This window comes from Palaemon carinicauda, chromosome 44 (genome assembly GCF_036898095.1).
Source record: "Palaemon carinicauda isolate YSFRI2023 chromosome 44, ASM3689809v2, whole genome shotgun sequence".
Lineage (NCBI taxonomy): Eukaryota > Metazoa > Arthropoda > Malacostraca > Decapoda > Palaemonidae > Palaemon > Palaemon carinicauda.
The window spans coordinates 50228819-50245368 of NC_090768.1; the positions used below are offsets into that span (position 1 = coordinate 50228819).

Sequence of the window (16550 nt, forward strand, 5' to 3'; positions counted from 1 at the left end):
AGCAGAAGGTAGATTTTTCAGAGTGAGATTCAGTCACGTCATAAAACAAAAACAAACATTGAAAAGGACACAAAATTTCTCAATTCACTTAATTTTAAAGGAGCTGTTTCATTGGTAAGAGTATTTTTTAATACGTATGAGGCGTAGTATTACTTCATAGTGTGTACTGCAGTAGTTAGACAGAATGCCAAAGTAAATGAGGTCTATTTCAGCTTACTATCTTATCTTCACCGGAGTAATTTTTTGTTTTTATAGTATTGTACAATATCATATCTTCACCGGAGTAATTTTGTTTTGTTTGTATAATTGTTTAATGTTTGAGCCTTTGTAGTTCATTGGGAGAGAGTGAAAAATAACATTTTACAATGGAATCAGACACAAGAACACTACCTAACTGAGGTTCCCCCACCTAACCCAACCTAGGGCTAGGGCTTAGCTCACCCTATTCCAACGAACTACATTCACCCCAGTATTTGTTAGGACTTTGGGGGTGGATGTATGATAGCGGCCACTTGTATGTATTATCAGGGCTAAATTAGAAAACTGTAGTGTAAGGGGGGTCGCAGGGTGGGTGTTACCCCCCCCCCCCCCCATTAGGTATGTAGGTAAGGACATGACTTGCAGGTTAGGTTAACGGGGAAAGGTTAAGTTATTTCTGAATCAACGCATGAGGAACTGGCCGCTGATATACAAAGGCTTTGGACTTTAGAAATGACATGAGTTAATAAATATCGAAGACTTTGTAATTGGTTAGGATGAACCAGGTTACTAATGGAAATATAGGTACATTTTTACATTAGCACAATATTCCTTACAAAGAAAATAAGTGTTTTTGGTGTATTTAGAGGTATATAGAGAGCCTTTCTAGTTGGCTTAGATGGACAGGGTGTGATATTTCAAAAGTTATGACTGAAAAACAAAATTTTCTGAAGCATACAAGAATCCCGGGCTAACGTACAATTCCCCACCTAACCTAACCAAGGTCCATATCCTTCCCTATCTGAGAGAGTGCTACACCCACCCCTGCGAACCTCCTGAGACCGCTGTATCTTTAGCTTACCATATTAGGGGATTTTGTATACTGACAGACCTGACCTCCAGCATGTAAAGAAAATGGGGATTGCCTTATGATTTTCTTGTTTGTAATCAAGACCATTGTACAGAAAATCTCTCTATACCTAATTAAGCATATTTACTGGTTTATTAGGTTGCTGAATTAATGTTATTTAATCACTCATATTTATAGTTTATATTTGACAGACCTATCTTAACGTTCTTACCAATTTTAAGATACAGTATGTTTGTTTATTTCTTTACCTTACTGGGCCATTTTCCATGTGGGAGAACTTGGGCTTGTAGCTTCCTGCTTTTCCAGCTAGGGTTGTAGCTTAGCTAATAATAATAACATACAGGTAATGTATTGGTTGACATTTTTAATCTTCAATCAGTGATGTTTTTATTGTCGTGTGACTTTTTCTTAATCAATCTCCTACATCCACTAATACTATCTGTGACAATGATAATGACCAATTTGAAACAGTTCCACTTTTATACCCATTTAGACAATATGTGTTTATTTGGATCCCCGCAAGCAAGTGGTCAGTTCTTATTTGGAAGGAGAAAGTGTGTTTAAAGGTGTTTCTGTAACTTTAATTGACTGAAAAAAATACTTTAAAAGTTTCAAGGACAGGTTAGACTAGGAAATATCTCGGAAAAAACCAAGTTTCACAGGGGAAGACGGTCATATAGTAAGCGCAGGCTTGCAACTTTTCATGAGGTTGGTTGTGTTAGGTTAGGAGGGGAACCTTAGGTTAGTGTTTGAACTGTTTAAAATATACAGCAGTTTTACAGTCACAACTTCGAGAACATTATAACCTCGATAATTTGAAAAATAGGGATTTCTGTCAAATGTTTTTTTCAAAATTGTACAAATTGCTTATCAATCTGTTAACTTCTGCCGCCTCAACACGATCATGGAAGAGTCAAAGATATCGGGAAAAAATATGGATGTGATGGTCATCAATAAGTATAAAAATACTTTGTTCCGTAACTGGAATACAAACCACGCGTAGCTGAAATGACGAGCCATTAATTTTTAACGAGGGTTTACTACCCACACCGCTAGTTAGCGGGGGTAGGGGAGGGTAGCTTGCTACCCCCCCCCCTCTCACACACCTGTGCTTGGGCTCACTTTGCTCTCGGCTCGGATGGTAGTCGGACGTGTCCGCTCACATCCTCGCCGTCATTTGGCAGCCATTTAATTGCTTTTGTCTTTTCTTTTTCTTTTTCTAGTTCTGTTTGTGAAGTTGGCTTCTGCGATCATGCACACTTGCCCTGGGTTTCCCGACCACCCCTGTGGAACATTCATGTCGGCGACTGAGACTGATCCTCACGCCCTTTGTCCTGCTTGTAGGGCCCAACGGTGTGATAGCAACAACAGGTGTAGTGAGTGTAGGGAGTGGTCTATCTCCCAGTGGGAGAGGTTTTCGTGACGACGGAAGAAGAAGTCCAAGCGGGATATTTCTCCTCCGAAGGTTTCTTTGAAAGGAGAAAAACCCAAGGCCTCTTCTTCCGTTGCCCAAACCTCCTCCGAAGCTCTCACTTGGTCATTCTCTTTCGAGAGACCGTCGAGTGGTAGTGTAGACCGATGTACTGTTTACCAACCTCGGGGCTCGAGAGATGACGTCGCTTCCCCTAGCGAAGCAGCTCCACCTCTCCCCCCGGGGGAGGATATGTCGCTAACCTTATTTCAGCTTTGGTCCTCCTTGGGGCTTACCGGTTCGCCCTCCAAGGAGGTTTTGCTTAACTACATCCGATTGGGTGCTGCTGTCAAGCAATCGCCGTCGCCATCAGAGGTTGATCCTCTGTCTCTTGTCGACGTTGCGGTGTTAGAAGTATCCAATGCGGTATCACCCATCACCTCTGCCTCTTCAAACCCTACGGTAGCTGACGACTTAGTTTCTCCCGTTCCTGTTCAACCTACGAGGGAGAAACTAAGTCCATCGTCAGTCTCTCCTGCTAGTGTTTCTTCCCCTTGGGGGAGTTCACTTACAGAGACTCCTCTTCGGAGGACTGCAGAAGGTCAGCTTGCTGATCCAACGGCTCCCAGTGGGCACATTCGTCGGAAGGCTCGCCTTCCTCTTCGCCATAGAGGCCTTCCTTCACCTGCGGTGAGAAGGCGCCTCTTTGGTTCAACACCTTAGATGCAGTCTACCGCAGAGGAGCCTCGAGACCAATCACCTATCACTGCTCCTGCACTGGTCCTGGACCTTTCTGCAGATCGTTCGCGATCTCCTTCAGTGGAAGGTCGTCCTTTTAAAGGACACGTCAACCTTCCATCCGACAGACCTGCCGACCTACCGTCACCTTTTCTACATGGGCCTAACAAGGTTTTCCCTAAGCACGCCAAGGCGCGCCAACCAGATACGCGGTACGCTCCAACGAAACCTGACGAACGCTGTTTAGTAGCTCGTCAGACCCCATCACTAAACCCTAACACAGGGCATCAAGGGCGTACGCGCCAACACGTGTATACGTTCCAACAGGAGCATAGCTCCATCATGCGCTATGCGCGCCCTCATGCGCATATGCGCCCACGTTCTCCTGCGCGCCAGGTCTTGCCTGAGCCTACGCACCTGCGCCCAGCTGCGTGCCAGCGCTCTCCTGCGCGCCATCAACCTTCTGTGTACCAGCGCTCTCCCGCGCGCCATCAGTCAACTGCCCGTACACAAATGCGCCCAACATCTAACTCTCCTACACGCCAACGATCTACTGAACATGGTGCTGTGGGAAGTCAACACAGCTGGCTTCTCCCACGCGCCAACCGGTACCATCGCGCCAGCGTTCGCCTTTGCACCAGCCTTCTCTCGCACGCATCCACGAGGATACGCGCGCGCTCGCCTATCCTCTCCAAAGGATGCGCGCCAACATTCTATTGCGCACCCACGCGCCCCCCATGATTCAATTGCGCTCCCGCGCGCTAGGGATCTTTCTCCTGCGCGCGCACCCCCTACGTCTGGTACAGGTACGCGCGAACTCTCTCCCACGCCCCCGCGCACTTAACGTATTGATCCTGCGCGCTCGCACGCGAATACTCTCCCGTGCGCGCGCACGCGCCAACAGTCTCTCGTGCGCGCACGCGCCAACAGTCTCCCGTGCGTGTGCCAGTACGGCAACAGTCTCCCGCGGGCCAGCAGTCTCCCGCGGGCCAGCAGTCTCCCGCGGGCCAGCAGTCTCCCGCGTGCCAACAGTCTCCCGCGCACACCAGCAGTCTCCCGCACGTGAGCTCCGATATGCTCCCTCGTGTGAGCGTCAATAACCTCCCACGCGCGAGACTGCTGAACTATGCACGGCAAGGTCGCCATCGCCTCATTCCCCTCCCCTCAGGCGCATACCACCGCGCATTGTGGGAGAAGGGAAACATCTAGAGGGGTCCAGGATCCCAAAGCCACCACAGGGAAACCCACCAATGATGGGGACTCCTCCCAGGGATCCTTCAATTCCTGTCCCTTCAAGGGGTATGTCTAACAGCGCATCTGTCAGCCAACAGCCCTGGTTTGGTGCACTGATCAGAGCCGTAACACAGGCTTTCAACCCTGTCTTCTCTGAATTGGGACACAGAACCATGGCTTCTTCTACCCCTTTGAAGAGAAAAAGAGGAGTTCCAGACGCGGTCACTTCCCCAAGGGCGAAACTGACTCCACGCAGACCTAAGAAGGCAGGTTCCTTCTATTCCTCAGACTGCGTCTCCTTCCTTTTGAGACGAAGATTTCCCGTTCCCAGGGGAATCACGCGAAGAGGGACTTTCCCCCATCGCACCAATGGGGGAAACCTCTCCTCGCGCCGAGGGGTCTACTCAGTCAAGGATTGAAAGGAACATGCCACCCTCGTCAATGTTGGAGTCCTACATCCTTCCCAGGAAAGAATCAAAGGACTCCAAAACATTGCCAAAGTCCTCTACTAGGCCGTCGAGTGGTAGCGTTGGCCGTACTTATGTTGACCGACCTCGGGGTTAGGGAGAGAGAGTTGCCTCCCATAGCGAGGCAGCTCCTCCTCCTCCCCTGGGGAAGGATATTTCTGATAACAATGTGCTAATGATGATTTGTTACAGCTTTGGGCTTCCTTGGGGCTTAAGGGGTCGCCCTCCAAGGAAGCCCTGTTTGACATAATCAGGTTGGGGGCTGCTGTCAAACAGTCGCTGGCGGTAGCAGAGGTTGATCCTCTTTCTATTGTCGACTTTGTTGTGGCAGGGGCTTCCGACGAGTTAGGTCAAACCCCTGCTTTGGTTCCTGATGCAGCCGAAGCCTTAGTTCCCCCCTCCGAACATCCTTCGAAGGAGGAGCTAAGTCCAATGGTCTCTCCTGCAGTGATTCTCCCCCTCAGGGGAGTTCACTGACAGAGACTCCTCTTTGGAGGACTGATGATGGTCTGCCTGCCGCCCCCAAAGGACGTATCAAAAGAAAGGCTCGCCTTCCTCTTCGCCATAGAGGCCTTCCTTCTCCCCACAAGGGAGTTAGGAGGCGCCTCTTCGGTTCTTCACCTTCGCAGTCCCCCGCAGAGGATCCTCCCCGTCGTGCACCGACCGTTGCAGTTGCATCCTTGGACCTCTCTGCTGATCGTTCACAATCTCCTTCGCCTGCCAGAGCTTCGGACCTGCCATCTCCGTTCCTGGCTGCTGACGCGCTGTGGGCGCCCACGCACCCCGTTATCTAACGGGCTTCGGTCCCTTCAGGGCAAAAGGGGCTTTCTCACATTGTGAGTAAGTCCCTTAAGCGCCAGGTATCCCCTGCGTGCTAACGTTCTCCTGCCCGCTTAGAGCTGTGAAGTCTTCTCACCGTAGACCTTCACCTTCAGAGACAACGCCCCAGCGACCTCTTGCAGCTGAGACTACGCGCCAGCGCTCTCCTGCTCACCAGTGCTCACCTGCGCGCCAGCGCTCTCCTGCTCACCAGTGCTCACCAGCGCTCACCTGCGCGCCAGCGCTCACCTGCGCGCCAGCGCTCACCTGCTCGCCAGCATTCTCCTGTATGCCAGCGATCTCCTCGCCAACGTACAACTGCGCGCCCTCATCTGGATGCGCGCCACGCGTGCCCATTATCTCCTGCTCGCCAGCGTTCGCCTGCGTGCCAACGTTCGCCTGCGTGCCAACGTTCGCCTGAGCGCCCACGATCTCCGGATCTGGGCGCAGGAGGAAAGAACCTTGCTTCTCCTTCCCTTCAGCGACCTCCGGATCTGGGCGCAGGAGGGAAGAACCTTGCTTCTCCTTCCCTTCAGCCGTCGGACCTCGCTTGCTCGTCAGCCATCACACGCAGTCACCAGTTCCTGCTGTGCGCCCTCCTGCGCGCCCACGCGCTAGGGGTAATTCCCCTGCGCGTGCGCATTCTCCTAGAGCCCGTTGAGATCCTGCGCCCGCGCACTCGCGAACAATCACTTCCGCGCGCACAAGCGCTTGCACTCAGATCACGCAACTGCGCGCCACCGATCTCCTGATCGCCCACGCGCTCCATCGCCTGTGCGCCATCGCTCGCCAGCACGCCCACTCGCCCTCTCATAGATCGCCTGCGCTCCCGTGCGCTCCCGTGCGCCCCCTCGCTTGTGCGCAGTCACTCGCCTACGCGCCCCGCACGCCATCGCTCACCTGCGCACCATCGCTCGCCAACGCGCCATCGGTCTCCTGCGCGCCAACGCTCGCCCGCGCGCCCGCGCACGAACCAGGCAAGATCCTATCGCGCGAGCGCCAGCGCGATTCCCATATGGAGGCACAACGCGAGCCACCGCGCGAGCCTACAGGAACGAGAGCTGCCAAGTCATCATCCTCACGTTCTCCCCCGCAAGCACAGACCAGCGCGCTCGTAGGAGGGAGGGAAGTCTCCAGATAGGTCCAGGAACCAACCTTCTTCTTCTTCCCTTTCTTTTCAGGCATGCCCAGTTGTCGTTTCTACTCCGAAGGATCACCCGATCCCCTTCCCTCCAGAAGCCATGGTTCGGGTCCCTCATCAGAGCTGTCGTGCAGGCTGTCAAACCTGCCTTCGCTGAGATGGGCCTCAAATCAATGCCGGCTCCGACCCCACTTAAGATGAAGAGAGGAGTAGAAGTCGTGGTAACTTCTCCAAGGGTCAAGCTGGCTCCTTGGACATCCTTGAGGAAGGCTCCTCCCCCCCCCAGACTTTCTCTCCCTCTCCTGTGGACGAGGATTTTCCGTCCTCGGGAATCTTCCGAGGTGAGGCGTTCTCCCATCGCACCAATGGGAGAAACCCTGCCTCGCGCAGGAGAATCGTCCCGGGTAGGGGCGGTGAAGAGCCCTCAGTCGTCTTTGCTGGAGTCCTGTATTCCTCCCTTGAGGGAACCTAAGGACTCCAAGACAGCCCCCAAGTCATCCTCAAGAATTCACCCAGAGCCAACAAGACCCGCAGAGAACGTCCACGTGTCCCCCCAAGAAGAGCCTTTGTGGACGGAAGACACTGCTGCCAGTTCTCGAGGAGGGGAGCCACAGGAGTCAGAACATGCCTTCTGGCAGGTTCTGACCCTGATGAGGCATATCAACAGGTTTCCTGATCCTGAGATTCCTCCTCGAGAGGGCAAGGATACGGTCCTGGACCGAGTCTTTGGCACTCAGAAGCCTGCTAAGGCCAGTGCAGCTTTGCCCTGGTCCCAAAGGGTGAAGAGTGCCAGGGACAAGGTTGAGGGCCAGCTCTCCGAGCTCGCCTCCTCCAGCCGTTCCTCCTCGTATCCACCAGAGGAGGTACTTTGAGATCATGTAAGAGTCTTGTTTAGCTCTTCCCTTGCACCACTCTGTGGGAGAGCCTACCAAGGAAGTCCCTCTTGAGAGACTCTCTAGTCGGCAAGTGACTTTCTCGGCGACAGAGATCCTAAGCCAGGAGAAGGTTGCAAAGTGTGCCATGCAGGCTACTTTGTGGCTGGACATCTGGCTGGGGTCTCTTGGCATCCTGTTGCAATCCAAAAACCTGTCTAAGGAGAGCACCAGGAAGGCCCTGGAGACCTTCCTCCTCTCGGGCACCCGCACCATTGAGTTTCTGGCCCACCAAGTATCGAACTTGTGGGCCAATTCGATCCTGAAACAACACGATGCGGTGGCAGAGAGGTTCCACGTGAAGGTTCCAACCGTCGAGGTCAGCAGGCTCAGACATTCTTCCATTTTGGGGAAGAATTCATTTGAGCCTAAAGACATGGAACAGGTAGCCGAGAGGTGGAGGAAGTTCAACCAGGACTCCCTCCTTCATAGGGCTCTTACATCGAAGCCCTACAAACCTCCGGCACCTCAACAACCTCGCCCGTCCAAGACGACGAAACCGGCTGTGGCAGCAGAGACAACGGTGTCGAAGCCCTCTCCTGTCAAAGACAAGAAAGGCAAAAAGTCCTCCAGGGGAGGCAAGAATCCTAGAGGGAGTGGCCGAGGCCGCAAACGCTAGGATTAGCAATCCCCCTGCATGTCCACCAGTAGGGGGATACCTTCAAAGTTGCGCAGACAGGTGGCAGCAACTCGGGACTGATTCCTGGACGATTTCCGTAATCAGTCAGGGATATCGCGTCCCGTTCATAACATCTCTACCTCCCCTGACAGCGGATCCAGCGTCGTTGAGCTCCTTTGCCATGGGATCGGCAAGGGGGCAAGCCCTACGGGCAGAAGTCGAGACCATGTTAAAGAAGGGCGCTCTCCAAGAGGTTTTCGACGGTTCCCCAGGCTTCTTCAGTCGACTCTTTCTTGTAAATAAGGCGTCTGGAGGCTGGACACCAGTCATTGACCTCTCAGCCCTGAACAGGTTTTTCAAACAAGCCCCGTTCAGCATGGAGACGGCGGACACGGTCAGAATTGCGGTGAGACCACAAGACTTCATATGTACACTGGACCTGAAAGACGCGTACTTCCAGATCCCAATCCATCCGTCTTCAAGGAAGTACTTAAGATTCAGCCTAGACAACAAGATCTACCAGTTCAAGGTGCTGTGTTTCGGTATCTCCACAGCACCTCAGGTATTCACCAGAGTGTTCACCCTGATTTCTTCGTGGGCATACAAGATCGGCATCCGTCTCCTTCGTTATCTGGACGACTGGCTGATCCTGGCAGACTCGGAGTCGACTCTTCTTCGACACCAAGACAAGCTTCTGGGACTTTGCCAAGATCTAGGGATCATGGTAAATCTCGAGAAGTCTTCTCTGCTTCCAACTCAGCGACTGGTATATCTAGGCATGATTTTGGACACCAATCTCCACAAAGCCTTCCCATCAGACGACAGGATAGCAAGACTGAGGAGGGTCGCAGATCCTTTCCTCAGACGAGAACTCCCAGCCCAATCGTGGTTACGTCTCCTCGGTCACCTTTCTTCACTGGCCCGTTTAGTTCCAAATGGTCGCCTCAGGATGAGATCCCTGCAATGGCGACTAAAGTCCCTGTGGAATCAAGGACACGATTCCCCGGACGTCTTGGTCCCTATGGGTCCTGCGGAACGGACAGACCTTCAGTAGTGTGTGATGGACAAGAACCTACGAAAGGGGGTGGATCCTCTCGTCCTCCCCCCAGATTTGATGCTGTTTTCGGATGCCTCATAAAAAGGGTAGGGGCCCATGTTCTGAACCACAGGACCTCAGGCCTCTGGTCAGAATCAGAAAAGTGCCTCCATATAAACCTGCTAGAAATGAAGGCCGTATACCTGGCACTTCAACAGTTCCAACAATACCTGGCAGATCACTCCGTGGTTGTGATGAGCGACAACACCACGGTAGTGGCTTACATCAACAAGCAGGGAGGTACCTTTTCAGTGCAGGTATCAAGCAGGGAGGTACCTTTTCAGTGCAGGTATCCCATCTTGCAGAAGATATACTGTGATGGACCAAAGTCCACTCGATTCCACTATCAGCTCGCTTCATTCCAGGCAAGAGGAATGTGCTCGCCGACAGTCTGACCAGGGCACCTCAGATAGTGAGTACCGATTGGTCTTTGGATCGTCTAGTAGCCAACAAAGTCCTGACTTTGTGGGGCTCCCCGACGGTAGATCTGTTCGCGACAGCTTTGAATTTCAAGCTTCCGCTGTACTACTGCTCCCCAGTCCTGGACCCCAAGTCACTCTGGCAAGATGCCTTCCTACAACGGTGGGACAACATCGACGTTTACGCCTTTCCCCCGTTCTGTCTGATGAGAAGGGTACTCAACAAGACCAGAATATCTGTCAACCTTTCGATGACCTTGAAAGCTCGGCTATGGCATCACGCAGAGTGGTTCCCGGAACTTCTGCAGCTCCTGACGGAACTCCCGAGAGAACTTCCTACTCGACACGAGCTACTCAGACAACCACATGCCAACATCTTCCACAAAGCCGTTGCATCGCTGCGGCTTCACGTCCGGAGACTATCCAGCGTCTCCTCACAGAGAGAGGTTTTTTCAACAAGTTGCTGAAAGGATGTCTCGACACCTGCGAATGTCATCCACAGGGGTCTACCAGGTAAAGTGGAGAGTCTTCTGTGGTTGGTGTCTTGGAAGGGATATCTCTCCACTCGATACCAATATACCAGCAATAGCGGAGTTTCTCGTGTATTTGCGGGAAGAAATGCGCCTTTCAGTCTCGGCAGTGAAAGGCTATTGCTCAGCCTTAAGTCTTGCCTTCAGGCTCAATGGAATGGACATTTTCTCTTCGCTAGAACTTTCTCTAGTCATACGAATTTATGAACTTACCTGCCCTCAGTCGGAAGTGAGACCTCCTCCATGGAACGTGGTTCGAGTCCTCAGGTCTCTTAAGAGACCTCCTTTCGAACCATTACGCCAGGCTTCTGATCGCCACCTAACTTGGAAGATGGTGTTCCTACTAGCTTTGGCCTCGGCCAAGCGAGTCAGCGAACTTCATGGTCTCTCGTATGACATCGCCCATTCAAGCGGATGGGGGGAGGTAACGTTCAGATTCGTCCTTGAGTTTGTTGCTAAAACTCAAAATCCAGGATTGCCGGACCCTCGGTTCGACACTTTCCGGATTTCGAGTCTCCGTTCTGTAACAGATGACCCAGACCATCTCCTATTGTGCCCAGTAAGGAGTCTGAGGCTCTATCTTAAGAGAACAGCAGCATTTCGTCCTCGGGTGCAATCATTGTACCTGAGCACGGGAAGGACGAAGAGGAGGGTCACCAAGAATACAATCTCAGCGTGGATTTGCAGGGTTATCCATCATTCCCTGAATCCCGACCCTCCTCCGTCACATCGCCCTAGAGCACATGATGTCAGAGGCATTGCTACGTCCCTGGCATTCAAGAAGAATTACTCAGTGACGCAGGTTTTACAAGCAGGTGTTTGGAAGCGTCAAACGACCTTCACAGCCCACTACCTGTAAGACGTGACCCACAGGAGGCTCGATACATTTTCTATCGGCCCTGTGGTGGCTGCACAACAGCTGGTTTAAACCTCAGGCTCCTTAATGGAAAGTAGCAGAAGGTTGAGGGCATTGTTACCCGGTTTTAGTCTGCATGAATGAAAAGGTATCCCTGGTCCTTATTCTTTTCTTCATTTTCCCCTCTCTTGGGGAAAGCAGCATCCTGGATTCTCTGCACAGCTGACCTCAAACCACTGCAGGTAAACCATGTTTCCTTGTGTTCCTAATATTAAGATAATACTGTCACGTCCCCATACCCTTACGAGGTGCTATTGGGAACGTCCTATCCTAGAATTCCATCTAAAGGACTTCAGGTCAACTTCCTAGGACGAGTCACACTTCACTCCTTCACACACAAGCTTACGTAGGCTGCGGTCCTTGCAGAGCAAGGCACTTGCGAGGTGCTGGGACTCCTTATCTTGAGCACTGACACACCCAGATACTGAGTCCCCGGGCTAAAGCCAAAAGCCAGTAAAGGCTGGGACTTACCACCCTACCTAAGGGTTAAGTCACCCATATTAAATGGCGTGGTTTGTATTTCGGTTATGGAACAAATGACAAATTCATAGATAATTTATATTTTTCCTAACCATACAAACCTTAGCTATTTAATCAAACTTGCCCGCCAGCCCTGTCCCCCGGGAAGTCCTACCTCTAAGCAAAGTGAGCTAGTCACAGGTGTTTGAGGGGGGGAGGGGTAGCTAGCTACCTCTCACTACCCCCTCGCTAACTAGCGAGGGGGTAGTAAACCCTCGTTAAAATTTTAATGGCTCGTCATTTCAGCTACGCCGAAAGTAATACCCATATTAAACAGCTAATGTTTGTATGGTTAGGAAAAATACAAATTATCTACGAATTTGTCATTTTTCAGACATGTTATCTTAAGTAAAATAATGGATTTGTCATTTTACAATGTTTAGACTTTTCTTTTTCTTAATTGCAGTACTTTTACTTCCCATACATTTTTATGGTTATAATTTTGAAAAACTTTTTTTATGTTGATTTTTATACGTGTATGCTACATGTAATGCTATTTTTCAGATTGATTGCCATGGAGTCCCACGAAAAAGAAATTCCCAAACCATGGGTGAAGAAGGAGTCGAAACGAAACCCTGGTACACCGTATTATCTCAACTTGGAGACCTTTGAACGTTCTTGGACCTTTCCAACTGAGGATTTTAAGAAGAAAGAAGATCCAGATAACAAAACAGGTGTTTTCATAGAAGCTGCTCCTGTTATTGTTGAAGATATAAAATGCCCAACAAAAGTTGGAAATAAAAGACAAAATAGAGAGTCTTCATACAAGGAATTACCTTGCGCAGAGAAAGAGGCTACTGAAGAGGCATCAAGAAAGAAGCTCAGGGTAGATGATGGAGATGAATCTAGCAAAATAATAGTTAAAAGAAAGAAAAGAAATAGAGGGAAAAGGAAAGGCAAGGGCAAGGAAATTCCTTCTCTTCCCCCTACTGAACTTGATACAGGAAAGGCAGACTGTCCTAGCACAGATGAAAAAGATTTCTCTAAGTCTAATGTGTGCACCCTCGTGTCTGATGTATCAGATGATAAACCTACCCGTAGTGATAAAGATGGGGGAAAATTGGAATCAGTAAATTTACTAGATAGCAACAGGAAACCCATCAAGTTTACTTTAAACAACATTTTCAAAGACAAGATTGATACAGCAGAGAAAGCTATATCTGAAAAGAATGCTAATACAGGTAAATCAAAGTCTAAACCAACCTTACATCCAAGTATCTTGGCCTTTCAAAAGTTAGCCAATACTGTGAAGTGGTCCAAATCAAGCCCTCCGATTCCCAAGAAAGGAAGTCTCCTTACACCAGCCATTAAAAGCAAAGCTGAAGAAACTGAGAGAAACAAGCAAACAAATATCTTGAAAACCACATCATCTATTTCTTCTGAGGGTCGAGAGACATGCTTTAAACTATCAGGTTTTAGAATCCCCAAGAAAAAGCTACCTGAAACTAAGTCCACAAAATTGTTGGAGGGGTTAATTGACTTAAGTTATGGTTCTAGTGATGAGGAGGAAACCAAAGAACAAAGTGAGCTTGAGGGTAGGGACAAGAAACCAAGTATACCCAAAATTAGCAAGAACTATGATAGATATGTAGATGATAATGCAGATGTGAAGCAAGAGAAGCAGCCAATATGTGGTGATAGAGATTCTGGTTACAAAATAAATTTAATGAAAAGGGGCTTAGAATCATCTCGGTCCATCTCGCCAGAGGTTAAATTTAAGAAAAAAGAACAAGCCCAACAGAAACAGAAACAGCCGTTATTTACAGAAATCCTGAAAGATGAAGAATTTAAGAGTAGTGAAGATTCAGGAACACACACACCACATCAGGAAAAGATTGACCAGAATTTAAGTGACATACTAAAGAATAATGAGGAAACGATACAACTTCGCAAAGAGCTAGATGAAGAAGAGTTTATGGAGGTAGAGATTCAGGAAATTATTAGCGAAATTGCCACATTTCGTGGAAATGCAAACCTCTTGCTCCATGATGATAAAAAATCAGTATGCACTGATTTTGATAAAAGTACAAATTTTGTTTATTATGTTGTTGATACCAATGTTCTGCTATGTGACCTGAAATTCCTAGAAAAGTTGAAGACTCGAGAAATTGATGGAAAGCCAGTGGTGATAGTTATACCCTACATTGTTTTACAAGAACTCGATGGCTTGAAGAAGAGAACATCCGTTGGCAATGCTAGTCAACGAGCGATTACCTGGTGCAACAAGTACTTTGAAAACAAAGATACCCGTGTGGTTGGCCAGAATTATGACGATTACCTCGTTACTTTATCCCATACACGCAAAAGTGTAAGTATTGTTTCACATAACTTAATAATCTAGATCTTTAAATTGTAAAAATATACTATACATAATGTACTGATTATAAAAAAGTCCTTCAGTTGATAAATCCAGAAAATTTAAAACTCAATGTTTTACCATATGGAATATTCAATAAATTAAAATTAGTATTTGTTGTAAAAACTTTAAAAGTATACTTTTGCCTATCTTGCTGTTAGCTTCTATTTTTTTTTCTTAGTTGATTGTTATATCTGTCCTGTTTCCTATTCCTAGTGCTGTCTTTTATTGATCTGTCATATCTCTTTCCTTTTACCTCTTTAGTGGCCTTCTTTTAGCCTCCTCAAAAACTTTAATTACTATTGATAGAGTAAAATGTAAATTTCATTTTTCTTGAATATTTGTTTCATTTCTTACAGAGTGCTGATGACCTCATACGTGATTGCTGTCTGCTAATGAAAACACAAAGTCTCGATGTACGGTTGTTGACGAATGACACAAATTTACGTAATAAGTCGCTGGTCTCAGCTATTTCTGCTACAAGTGTTGAAAAATTAAAACTTCTTATTGAAAATTCAAAAGAAAAGTCTTTCACTATAGCGAATGAAAGTTGTGAACTTTTTGAAATTTGTGAGTTGAGGAAAAGTTCCCCATCTCCTGAGACGTCAACTCTTGAAAGCATGGTAGTGACACTAACAAAAACATCGTGTCCTCAAGAAATACCTAAGCTGAGTAGTCGCAAACTTGAGAAATTTCCAAGAAAAGCCAATTCAAGTGATGGACAGAACTCAGAAAAATACACAGTTGAAATGTTAAATGATATAGAAGTGTCACTGAGCAAGACTCTTGGACAAATCCTCGAAGCTGTATTTGTGGATGCTTATGGCCATGACCTGTGGAAGCAGATAATAATTCACAAACCTCCTTGGACATTACGTGAAATACTAAATTGTTGGCACAAACACTGGATAGCCGTATTCAACGATAAGTTTGATTTCAAAGTTAAAGATTTAATAGCTGACATGTCAAAATTGTTAAAAGTGGCACATAGTGAGAATGACATAAGGACACTATTGCAGCAGACTAAATGTCTTTATGCAATTATTGAAAAAACTGATTATAAAGACCACCTAGTACCTCTTCAGCCCAAAGCCTTAGATGTTGCGTCTGACTGTACCATGAAGGAAACGAAGGCCGAAATTCAAGAAAGCGCTGAACCAGAAGAATTCACCAGTCTCAAACCTCAACAGGAAAAGGGATTTTCAAATGTCAAGGAGATGATAAACCTTGTTGGTGTTTATATAACTCATTTTCTGTAAGTATACCTACTGCATATTTACTGCCTATCATTGTAGAATTATGAATTATATTCTAATGAATATATATTTGTTCCTACACGAATATAAACCATTGTCCTTTAATAGGAAAATTACTTCAGTGGAACTGTAATGGCCTTATAAACTTCTAACAAGGTAAATATAGTCGGCTTTCAGGTGGTGGTAGGGGGATACTGAAGGTTCCTCAAGAAAAAAGCTCGGGGTAGATGATGTAGAGGAACCTAGCAAAGTAATACAGTAGTTAAAAGAGAGAAGAGAAACAGAGTAAGACATAAAAGTAAAGAAATTCCTTTGCTTCCACCTACTGAACTTTATATAGGAGAGGTAGACTGTAGTAGCACTGATTTTTCTAAGCCCACCTGACGAGTGGAGCATCCCGTACTTTGACTTTGGCCACAAACATACTTCTATGGCCTTTATTTGGCTCGCCAATACTTTTTCTTTTCTCTTTCTAGAGTCTCTGTTTTTGCTATTTATGTACAATACTTGTCTGATGGTAACTCCACTGGCAGACGTGGCTTCGCCCAGGCAAAGATGCCCATAATTGCAGCCAGTACATGATCAATCTGGAGTTGGATACTCATCAGGTGTGTAGCTTCTACAGGAGTCAGGACTGCTTGCCGTTTTTCCCCTGTGGCGAGTGCAGGGCATGGCCACCTCTTGAGTGGGTGGAGTACTTGAAGAAGATAAGTAAGTGAGGTTCTTCAGTGTTTGACTTAGCAATACCTAAGCTGATGCCAAAGAAGCTCTATAGCTCCTTCTCTGTTTTGGGTTTGAAGCCTTCTGTATCTCCTTTGGGTTCTCATAAGGAATTTATAAGGGAAAGTGAGACCTTGCCTAACCCTCAGGGAGTGCTATGAAAGTGAAGAGTATTAACTTTTCCTCAGTGAAGGTAATACAGGGGCTTATTACCTTCTTTTGAAGTATACCCATCCCTGTAAAGCATGATGGCAACCCTCCCAAAGACCTTGACTTATTTATCATTAAATGCTGTATTTACAGTGCCAT

At 47.8% G+C, this 16550-nt stretch overlaps 1 protein-coding gene across 1 annotated transcript in view; it reads left to right on the forward strand.

Annotated features, from left to right (window-relative positions):
• Swt1 (Swt1 RNA endoribonuclease) overlaps positions 1 to 16550 on the forward strand; it is a 43085-nt gene continuing 26535 nt past the window's right edge. The window contains exons 1-3 of the mRNA XM_068367011.1: positions 1 to 114; positions 12414 to 14217; positions 14625 to 15520. Coding sequence (XP_068223112.1) covers positions 12424 to 14217; positions 14625 to 15520 — 2690 coding nt within the window. The 5' untranslated portion in view covers positions 1 to 114; positions 12414 to 12423. The remainder of the gene's footprint in view (positions 115 to 12413; positions 14218 to 14624; positions 15521 to 16550) is intronic.